This window comes from Emys orbicularis, chromosome 7 (genome assembly GCF_028017835.1).
Source record: "Emys orbicularis isolate rEmyOrb1 chromosome 7, rEmyOrb1.hap1, whole genome shotgun sequence".
In the NCBI taxonomy this organism is placed as follows: domain Eukaryota; kingdom Metazoa; phylum Chordata; order Testudines; family Emydidae; genus Emys; species Emys orbicularis.
This window is the reverse complement of record NC_088689.1, coordinates 55,716,761-55,728,379: the sequence shown is the minus strand read 5'-3', so window position 1 is coordinate 55,728,379 and position 11,619 is coordinate 55,716,761. Positions and strand designations below refer to the sequence as shown.

At 40.8% G+C, this 11,619-nt stretch overlaps 2 protein-coding genes across 3 annotated transcripts in view; one reads left to right on the top strand and one right to left on the bottom strand.

Annotated features, from left to right (window-relative positions):
* The window catches only part of PARG (poly(ADP-ribose) glycohydrolase), a 126,307-nt gene extending 115,949 nt beyond the window's left edge, over window positions 1-10,358 (bottom strand). The window contains exons 1-3 of one of the 2 annotated variants that reach the window (XM_065407576.1): window positions 10,148-10,358; window positions 7,514-7,580; window positions 4,106-5,119 (exon numbers count right to left, since the gene is read on the bottom strand). In XM_065407576.1, coding sequence (XP_065263648.1) covers window positions 4,106-5,119; window positions 7,514-7,580; window positions 10,148-10,358 — 1,292 coding nt within the window. Of the gene's footprint in view, window positions 1-4,105; window positions 5,120-7,513; window positions 7,581-10,147 lie in introns of those variants that run through there. The other variant, XM_065407578.1, reaches the window with a different exon arrangement.
* Window positions 10,359-10,810: 452 nt separating this feature from the next.
* Window positions 10,811-11,619, top strand: part of TIMM23B (translocase of inner mitochondrial membrane 23 homolog B) — a 40,351-nt gene continuing 39,542 nt past the window's right edge. The window contains exon 1 of the mRNA XM_065408606.1: window positions 10,811-10,958. Within this exon, the coding sequence (XP_065264678.1) occupies window positions 10,850-10,958 (109 nt within the window). The 5' untranslated portion in view covers window positions 10,811-10,849. The remainder of the gene's footprint in view (window positions 10,959-11,619) is intronic.

The following is an 11,619-nucleotide window of genomic DNA, read 5'->3' as shown; positions in this document are numbered from 1 at the left end:
AATCCCAGTTTGAACTTTCTTCAGAAGTCAAAAGATCAGCATAACAATTTTGACAAACTATATTACTAATTTCTTCTGTTAGATTAGACCTCCAAGAAATTAACTAGTTCGGTTTATCAGATTTTAGCCAAGGAAATTGTTACAAATAAGCAAATGCTACCCGAAGAATGGATTTCTATATCTAGTAACTTGAATCAAAGACTAAGTACAGAAAATTTCAGAAGTTTGAGAAAGTCCTGAAAAGTAAGGGCATGTCTACACTGAGAGGTAGAGTAAAATAGAAACCGGGACTCAACCTTAAGTACAATGTGTACCATGAAGTATTGACACGATAATAAAAGTGTGCACACAGTTGTTAGATACATACTGAAGAGCCAAGCCAGAAAGCAAAGTCTTGAATTACACCTCTACCCCGATATAACGCTGTCCTCGGGAGCCAAAAAATCTTACCGCGTTATAGGTGAATCCTCATTATATCGAACTTGCTTTGATCTGCCAGAGTGCGCAGCCCTGCCCCCCCCGGAGCGCTGTTTTACCACGTTATATTTGAATTCCTGTTATATCGGGTCGCGTTATATCGGGGTAGAGGTGCATATTGTTACTCAGTAAAAAAGTCAGAAGATGTCAAGTATTCTGTTTCCACAGAATAGGCATAGCATAAAATACTCTAGTGAAGCAAGGTTACTGCTGCTTAAAAAATTAAGAGCTACTTCATTAAAAACTTACATTTCTAGTTGCACAAGTGATTTTTACCAATTGCTGCTCTTTGCTATTGAGAACAGATGCAGTGCCACTGGCAAAGATGTAGCTTAATATCTAGCTATAACAGAATATGTCATATAGTCAAGCAAAAAACACTTCTCTGAACACAAATTGCTAGTTTGTCCACTTTGTTACTCAGAATTTACACTGGTGAAGCTGAAATCAGAATCTGGCCCAAATTCATTCACTGTCCTCTCTGATCTAATTTCAACACAGTGTACAAAATCTTTTGGTTAAAGGGATCTGTTCTTCCCTCAACTCCATTAATACCAATGGGAGTTACCTGCACTTGTTAAGGAGAAACAGACTCTTTTGAAAATGCTGAATTTCTATCACATCCTGTCTTTCATGTCTGTTGTCAGTGCAAGGTACACATTGGAATTAATAGCACATTTATGACACAACCCTGCAGAATGCAAATTCACAGACCAATTGTTTACTTTGTTTTCCATTTCCTTCTTACTTTTTAAATTCTACAAGTAATAAAAAATTAGATCCATATGATGAAATAATTATGGCAATACACCATCAGCTCTGTACTGTAAGTTTTCAGCATTCATTTGCACATCTTGAGGATAGCTAAAAACCCAATTACTACAGACCTGAGCAATAAATGAGCATGCTACTAATACAGCTTTTAAAAAAAATTATAGAACTGTGGAAATAACATTTACTTTGGGAACATATGAAAGTACAATTCATTGTTTGAAGTAGAGACCAGATTTATTAAGAAGGATATGCTGCAATTCCACTTAGCCAGAATTGTTGAACAGCAAACTCAACAAGTCTCTCTATAATTTACTAACACAGTTCAGTAACCCTAAAGGTTTGAAAAATAGCTATACAAATAGCCACTTTGCCAACCTCTTTGTGTCTGCATGAGATCCATTCGCCTTCACAACCTACTACTTCTCCAAATGTTACTTTATGAACAAGAGAATTTCAAGTTGGCAGCTATTTCTGAAGAAATTGATTTATGGCCAGAATACCCACGACTCTCATATTCAGTTTCTTTTTTTAATAGAAAAAAATATTGATTAAAGGTCATTTTAGACAACATTGTTCAAGATTTCAGCTCTCCTATATTTTTAGCCACAGCATAACACCGGAATGCTGCATTCTGCAAGTACTTTTCTAAAAGAACAGAGGATATGTCCCCACATAAAGTGAAGAGTTTGCAACCTATATGCCTTATCAGGGATCAGAGTCTGCACAATGAACACCCTCAACTCACACTGATTTCAATAAGGAGGCACAGATGCCCACTATTTCTTCAACTCAGACCCCACTACCATGAGAAATAAAGACAGAGCCAGCAGTCTTTGAATTTCAATTTTCGTAACTTTGGATCTGAAACTCAAATACTTTTTTTAAAAATGTAGTTCTTTCATCCTTAGCAGTGACTGGATGACTAGCAAAGAACATCATTGTAAATAGGGAAGGAGCGGAGGCTAAAACGGGGGGGGGAGGGAGAAATAAGTTAAGAATTACTTAGGGCTTGTCTACACTTACAGCGCTGCACCAGTGCAGCTGCGCTGTTGTAGCACTTAGTGGATTTTCCATACCCCTCAGCAACACAGTTATATCAACATAAGTTTGCAGTGTAGCCCAGGGCTTAGAAAAGTTAGATGTCTTCAAGTTGGCTGGGCCTGATGTAATACATCCTAGAATACTTAGGAATTGGCTGAAGAGATCTCTCAGCCATTAGTTATCTTTGAGAATTCATGGAAGAGAGGAGAGAGATGAGAGAACTGGAAAAGGGCAAGTACAGTATCTATAAAAAGGGGAATAAGGACAACCCAGGGAATTATAGACCAGTCAGCTTAACTTGGTTGTCCAGAAAGATAATGGAGCAAACAATCAATTTGTAAGCACCTAGAACAAAATAAGGTAGTAAGTAACAGTCAACATGGATTTGTCAAGAACAATTCACGTCAAACCAACCTAATAGTCTTCTGACTGGATAAGCAGCCTTGTGGATGGGGGTGGGGAGAAGCACTAGATGTCATACATCTTGACTTTAAAAAGGCTTTTGATACTGTCTCACATGACCTCCTCAAAAACAAACTAGAGAAATATAACCTAGACAAATCTATTATAAAGCTTGTACATCTCTTTGGGGCAGCTTGTGTTTTTGCTGTATTTTTATAGCACCTAGCACAATGAGGTCTTGATCCATGACTAGGACTTCTATGCTTTATGGTAATACAAACAAAAAACAAACAGCAAGCACCATCATCACTACATTTCCCAATTATGAATATCTTTCTCAATGTTTTCTGGAATGAAATTTTCCATATTGGTTTCAACCCAAAGGTGGATATTTTGGTAAGTTTGAGCAAAACTAAGTCAGGTTTGTTTGTTTTTTAGCTGAGTAATGCAAGCACTGAAAAAACAAATAAAAAAAACAAACAAAAAACACAAAAAAACAAAAGCTCCCTTCCCCCATGTATTCTGATTGAATTTTGTAGCTTCTGCCTTCTTTGCATTAGACGAATGCACATACAAAAATCTAACATCTTTTTTTTTAATATTGATCATTGACAAAGGAACAATTGAAGTTTGAAGGAAATCTTCTTGATCAGTGGCTTACATTCTTTACCCAAAAACACCTCAAAAATAGATTATCAGTGTATTTAAGGAATGGTCCACTGGATCTCTTTAAAAGCAGATAAGAGCTACTAAATTGTATTAGATTGTGTTATAGCTCAGTAGGCCAGATTCATCCTTGCTATAAATCTATTGACTTCAATGGAATTACATTAGGAATTTAATTTGGTCCTATGATCATACTAATTCTTTAGAAAGAAAAATTTCACTTGTATTCAAGCTCATATATGTAACATTCAGAAGTCATTCCACAATTCACAGTACTCGTTTGCTAAGATATATCAAAAGAAAATACGTACCACCTCTTTATTTTAGAAGAACCCTGCTATTACAATTTACTAAACAATGAATAGTAAAGCTATTCTTTGTCAAAGATGTCCTGTGCCATCATGTGTTTCCATGTATTAAAATCTAATTATTCTAAACAATTTCTTGACAAGATATACAGAGAAGCACTTTGCATTACTCTGGCTTTAGAAGGTCAGTATTAATTCCTGACCTTAATATTTCTTCTGTGTTCTAGAAATGGCACAAGACAAGCTGTTATTGTGTAACCTTGAAATAAGGTTATATAAATATTTTTGAAATTATCTGCTGTTTTTATAGCAATGGTTTCTTCACTTTTATGTAAATTTTGCAAATCTGCTTAGAGGATAATAAAACAACTACTGTGTTATTATTGAAGAGAAATATATTTAAAAGGGAAAGAAGGAAGAGAACAAACAATGGTTACCTTTTCTCCTCTGTTCTGGGTATCCTCATGAAATGGGCAGTGATTTTCGAGTCCTTCTTCCCACAGTGTTTTGCACCTTTGCATTCTGATGAAAGAGTGGGAGAGATCCCATATGACTTTGTATGCAATTCATCCTCTTTGACAGAGTCATCCGTCCCCTCAAAATGGAGGTTATATCGAATACCTTCACAACATTTGGAAGAAAACGGTGACCTTCTCAACTCTGGGTCAGCATTCCCTTGCTGAAACCTGGAAGATTTGCTTGCAGCTTTTGATGTGTCAACATCCTCTTGCTCATCAAGAAATTGACTTGTTTCTTCATCAGCTTCTGAGCCCTGGCAGCTATTCTTGGAATTATCTACATCCATTGGTGACTCCGGTTCACTTTCTTTCTCAAAAGCACGCGAATCTCCTGAACTACTTTGATATTTGTTCAGTTTTCCTGGACCTCTGATATCAGATACACAAGTATCACTGCAAACATCTGAAAGTGGGCTTTCTGGAACTACATCCACCTCATCTTGCTCACTAGTCACACAGACTACATGGACAGGATTGCAGCTCTTTAGCTGCTGTGGATTACATGAAGTTACTTTTCCTTCTGTTTCACTGTCTTTTGATGGATGTTTGGTATTTGCCATCTTCACAGACCTGCCTGATGATAATTTCCTGTGAGTCCAATTGTCACTATTTTCTTCACTACCTCTGTGAACCTGCTTGCCAGTTTTGTGCATGTGATCAATATTGGCATTTTTAAACTGATCTCCAGACCGGGTCCCTTTAACAGGCTCTATGTCTGATGACTGATCTCTGCATGGCCCCTCTGCCTCCCATTTACACAGGTTGCCAGTCTGAGGCAGATTTACAAGTTTCGTACTCATTTCCACAGATTTTGTTGGATAGCTTTGTGGACAAATATTCTCTAGCTTTTTAACATCATGCTCACACAAGTTATCCTTTTTAACAGAAGTCATCTTGGGATCTGCTCCCGTGCTATTAGTTTTGCTCTGCAAACTGTGGAAGAAAAGATTTGAAAAGCTGGGTTTAACTGTTTTTTGCAAAATGAAATTCTTATTTGTAGATTTAAAGGCCAGAGGGACTACTACAACCACGTAAGACAAACCACAGAATTTTACCCCAGTAACATCAGCAGTAAAGTCCAATAACTTACAGCTAAACTAGAGTATATCTTTTTAAAAGATAACATGTCTCCCTTTAAAGGTTCAAAGTGAGATGATGAATTAGTTACTTCTCTCAGTCATCTGTTCCAGTGGTTGATTATCCTCACAGTTAAAATGTCACATCTTACTTCCAAATAAATTTTTCTATCTTCACTTTCCAGCCACTGAATCTTGTTATGTCTTTTCTGCCATCTTAAAGACCCTCCTAAATGAGGTCTCTTTTCTGTCAATATAGGTCATTCGAGGCCATGATCAACTCATCTCTTAACCGTGTTTTTGATAATCTAAATACAATATGATTTAGCTAGCTCAATTGAAGCTATGTTTCCCAGACCTCAAATCATTTTTGTAGCTTGTCTCTGAACATTCAGCAATTTTGCTACACCCGTTTAAAAGTATGGACACCAGAACTGGACATAATAATTTAGTTATTTTCTCACCAATGTCATATATACCTCTACTCCTACTCCACATACATCCAATTTATACATTTATGCATAATAATTCTTGGATGTAGCAGTCCTAAACAGTCTGCAGTTTAATAAAAAGTGATATTTACTAAATGTGTTGTTATTTTACAGCTAAGTTAGTTCTAGACTAAATATTACACTAAGAGTGAACAGAGACATGATCTGCTGATTAAATATCAGGTCTGTGATTCAAAAGATTTAATTTATATTCCCAGCATGCACCCAAGCAGCAATGAGCAAGTCACTTCACCTTTCTGTGCCTACATGTACTCATCTGTAAATCTGTATAAAAATACATATCTATAGCAAAGAGACGTTGTAAAACTAAACAAATGTTTATACAGAACTTTAAGATCTTCATATAGAAGGTTCTATTATAGAATTGTCTATAAGTAACATAGATCAAATGTTAGACAGTAGTTTGTTAGGTTTTTCCTTAAGCTTTCATCATCTAAAAGATAAAAAAGGGAAATTACTGATTGTTACAGTTTATAAACTCTTTGACTAAACTAATTTTGATAAGCTACTGAAAGTCAGCAGCCCCCTCAATAAATGATAATATTCTGCTGTTCTTAGAAGATACTATGGATGAATAAATGGATTACTTGTTGTGTACTATGAACTAAGCAATCCAAATAAACAGGATAAATGGGCCACTGCTAAAGACCTGACACTGAAAGCGCAGAAGCTACAAGAACACTAGTTACAACTAAAAAGAGTTTGGTGGCTTTCATCTTACAATATTCACATCTACGTCCATTAATCTGTATACCTACATCAGTTTCTCTACTCATTGAGCACTGCTTTACCGCGTTATATCCGAATTCGTGTTATATCAGGTAGAGGTGTATTTGTAATAGTGATACTGTCACACCAGCCTATGAATAAGTTTATGAAAGCAAGATTGGGCATTCATACTCAGCAAGGAGAGTATGCTCCAAACTAAACCCAGATGTGAGCAGCTACAACTTGATCACAGTCAATGGAGATGCACCACCTTATATCAGAACTAAATATGATCCTAAAAGCTGTAGGAACAGCAAAACTATTTGCTGAAAACAGGATTACACCAAGAGCTTTGATTTATTAATGCTCTATGTCAGGGGTCAGCAACCGGCGGCACGCGAGCCGATTTTTAGTGGCACTCTGCTGCCAGCCAGGGTCCCGGCCGCCGGCCCCACTCAGCCTGCTGCCGGCCTGGATGAACGGAACCCCAGGCCGGCAGCAGGCTGAGCGGGGCCGGCAGCTGAGACTCCGTCTGGCAGGAGCTGGCAGAAAGAAGGGGTCCCGGCCTCTGGCCCCGTTCAGCCCGCTGCAAGTCTGGGGTCCTGGCCACCAGCCCCCTGCCAGCTGGCTGCCGGCCTGGGATACCAGCTGCCAGCCCCACTCACCTCACTGCACTATTATTTACTTTACATACAACAATAGTTTAGTTATATAATATAGACTTATAGAGAGAGACCTTCTAAAAACGTTAAAATGTATTACTGGCACGTAAAACCTTAAATTACAGTGAATAAATGAAGTCTTGGCACCCCACTTCTGAAAGGTTGCCAACCCCTGCTCTATGTTATACCAAAATGAAAGCAGAGCCATATCTACAATAGTCCTACTTCTATTCCGGAATAAAATGATTATGTTAGTAAGTTATAATAAATCTTCTGACACAAATCTTCTTTAGAGACCGTTAAAAGAATTGTTCCATTAATTTAAAAAAAAAAAAAAATCTTTCAAGCAGTTTATAGTATAGCTTTTACCTCTTTAACTCAGTTGTCTTGGGTCCTTTATTCTCCATCCAAGTGGTAATTGTCCTTTGTTTGTAAACTGAAAAACCATAATATGTATATTAGGACACAAATTGCAATATTACCAAAAACTATGAAGTTTACATTTTGTATCAGCTACAAGTAAAACATCTAAATTAAGTTTTCATTACCATAACTGCTTCAGGCATCATCCAGACTAATGATGCAATATTACATCACATATAGATTTCACATCTGTAATTAGTTCTTGTATTCCCTATAAACTCCAGTTTTGCTTTTAGGATACAGTCACAGGTTTCTTTCCTCCCCATCCCAGGATTATCTGCAAAGCAGGGTAAGTGCATTGGCTACTTAGTATTCACAATGAATACAAAGTAATTGGCTGGACTCAATGGAATGGGTTGGAAAATTACCTTACCCATACTGCGGCTCTTGATGTATTCACTTCTCAGACATGAAAATTAGATGCTTCTGTATCTTTAGCTATTGATGCCAACATACGCCTTTAGTATATGGGGAAAAAGACACGCTCTGGATCCTTACATAGCAAAATGAAGATAGTCAGTCTTGCTTCTCTTCTGCCACCACTGCTCCAAATAAAACTATGATCAATGGCTAGGTTTAGTCTACTCTTGAAAATTATATTGGCATAGCTCTATCAGGGGTATAAAAAAACCACGTAGCTATGGCATAGAAAATTACATAGCTATACCGACATAATCCCCAAAGCAGACGCAGCTACATTGAGAGAAGAGAGTTTCTGACAACTCAGCTAACATTTTGAGGGAGGCCTACCCTAACAGGAAAACCTCTTCTGTCAGTGCAGGCTGCGTCTACTGTATGGGGCTATGCTGACGCAGTCTGTGTCGTGCACACATACCCATAAGCAGTGAACACTGACAGACACATTCTAGCCACTGAACTTTCAGAATGTGTGGGGCAGGGAGAGAAGTCAAGAAGGGGTGGAACAAGATCCTCAACACCCCCACTAAGTTGAACTTCCCTTGCTCTTACTAAAATTGTATGATCATATTATACTTGACTGATAAAGCCAATTTGTAAACATTGTACAATGAAACTTGGGCCTTGTAATACTGAGAGTATTAAAAATGAGCTGGAGCAGCTTTAGTTTATGCACTCAGTCATTCCAAAGTTCAAAATAGAGAATGCATGTAACTTGCTCATTTCTTTTTTCCTTTGTGAACGTGCAACCCATGCATCCTTTCATACCAGAAAATTTCTTGAAATGTATGTCCAGTTTTAGGAGGGACAGAATTTAAAATTTGTACTTTCAAGTGTATGTAACTGAATGCTACCATTTTTATTGTTATTTTATATTTTATATTTTAGTATTATGCAGATAAGATAGCACATAAGGAAAGGTAGAAGAGAATCTGTTTTATTAACCAAAATCTTCCAACAAAAATCAGATTTCTAAATCTGAAGTAGAATTTTAAGTTCAAAATATATTAAGGTAATTGACAATCTATATATTTGTCATAACTGGATTGCTGCTGAAAAGCCCCAAATATGATGGTACAAACCAGCAAGATTTAAATCTTCACCTTGATACAATCCACTGCATAAAGCATTTAGTTGAAGCCTTTTAACTAACTGGGCTACTCCAGTAAACAATCTGAAGTTCTGGAGGAATAAAAACCTGCAGAGCAGCCAAGAAACTCAGCAAGTTGCAAGTCACAAAGTTCTTAATTTGTTGGGGTGTAGTACTTTCCCTCCTCTGGCTTCATTTCTACTCTGTCTGTATCCCTGTCTTTTTCTTTTCATTCACCTCTACAACAACCAAATCTCATCACTGCAATGGCCTCCAATGTTTAAGTCTGACAGTCATTACTTCCTGTAATCCCCATGGATGAACATGATTTGGATGATCAGATCTGGATGAACATGAGAAACTTTTGGCTATTTAAACAGATGAATTCCTTATAATTTAACATAAGCATTGCTCTCCATTAAATTCATCACGCAGATAGCACTTTAAATATTTGAAAAGTGGTCAGTTTTCTAACTAGGTTAACTGATGCTCTCAATGTACATCTAGCAAAACTATTTTATGAAAGATTATAAAAAGTATCAAATCTTAACAAGTCTAACTCCACCAAAAAAGGGGGAAATTAACTGTTTCTATAGGCAAAATGGTGACAAGTAGGAAGTAGTAGTGAAGACACCATTTGCCCTGTTTATTTAAAGTACACCGCTACCTCGATATAACGTGACCCGATATAACACGAATTCGGATATAACAAGGTAAAGCAGTGCTCCGGGGAGGGTGCGGGGCTGCGCACTCCAGTGGATCAAAGCAAGTTCAATATAACACGGTTTCACCTATAACGCGGTAAGATTTTTTAGTTCCTGAGGACAGCGTTATATCGAGGTAGAGGTGTACATGAAAGCAAACAAAACAATCAGAAGAGTGAACAACATACTTGTCTCTGTGCACTTAGTACAATCTTGGCTTCTCCGATGGACATGGGGGTGGGGGAAATCACAGTTACACACACATACAGGGAAAGGCTTCTCCCCCCACACCAAGTCAAACAGGAGACGAAAAACAGCCACAGAAAGAGATACACAGAAGAAGGTTAAAAGGAGGCGGGTGGCACAAACCTTTGTTCCCCACCGTGGCTGCCAAGCTTTGACTACTACCGCTGCTTCTGGGCCCTCGTTCCCGTGGGGGAGGGGGAGGAGGCGGAGGCTGCAGTGTCCCTTTTCTGTCCAAGGAAGGGGGCTGCTCTTCCTCCGAGCCGCGGCTGGGGGAGGCGGGGGGGCCCAACCTGACTCTCTTCCTGGGGGTTTCACACTCAGCCCCTGCACTCATGCTTAGGAGACCCCCCGCTCCGCGCACCCCAAACGCGCTGCGGCGCTGGGCTCACCAGGGAGGAGAGGCAGCCCCCAAAGGAGAGACGGCAGGGGTCCTTCCCCTCCACATCCTCCTGCTGCTGAAGGCGCGTGGGGGGGCGAGAGCAGCTCGCCCGGCTCTCCCGCACCCCAAACCTTCCGGGAGCAGGGAGCGGACAAGGAACAGGGACCCACACGGGGGCTGGACTCAGGCCAATGGGGGAGCAGGGGCCGCGGCCACACACCTCAAAATGTCTCCCCCTCTCCCCATAGCAACAGTTCCTCCGTCGCCCCGCCTCCTTGGGCCGTAAAGCAACATGTCCCTGTCCGTCGTAAAGCGGAACAGGAGACGTGAAAGCTGCGGCGCTAAGTACTCGCTTTACGGCAGCAGTAGCAGCGGGCGAGGGAGGGGGCGCCGGGGAGGTTGTTCGTTGACTCGGTCAGGGCCAGGCCCTGTCCAAAGGCGGCTACATGGAGGGCGGCGGTGGCAACTCGAAGGGCTCAGGCCTCGGCGGCCTGTTCGGTGCTGGAGGAGCCGGGGGCCCGGGCTATTCCCACGCGGACCTGGCCGGGGTGCCGTGTGAGTATCCGCCGGCCGGGCCCGGCCTCCTGCCCTTCCCGCCACGCTCGGCCGGGGGCTCCCGCAGCCCGTGCGCCCAGCGGAGCTCTTATATCCCCGGGGACGGGCGGGACTCGAGGCCACGGGGCAGAACCGGGGCACGCGGGCGGGGATAGAGGAGGACTCTAGTAAGGGGGAAATGGGGAAGCTGGCGGTGCAGTAACCGCGAGAACATCCGCAGTAACCCTCCCGCGGGGGGCCGCCCGCACCGGTACCTGAAACTGACTCGAGCCCTGAGAAGCAGCTAGCACCAGTCACGCGGGTTGCACGGGTACCGGGCGGGGTGAGCGGCCCTCTGCGGAATCCGAGCCTTGTGCAATCGCAGAGGAGCCAGTGCCTGTGTAGGGGGGGGCGTCAAGAGCCGGCACGCAATCGAGGGTATGAGCTGAGGCCCTGGCCACTTTGACTATCTCTCAGTGTTTCCATCCGCTATTACTAGCATGGTGCCTGAGCGGGTGGCCAGTATTTATTCATACAAGCTGCTTTTGGCACAGAAACATGAAAGTGATCACATCCTTGCTGGGAGTGATAAGCAGATCACTTTCTTAGTTTAAGAAAAATTTCAGTTTGAGCTGACCTATACAAGACTTTATATATAGTTGAATGAATTTGACAGTTAACT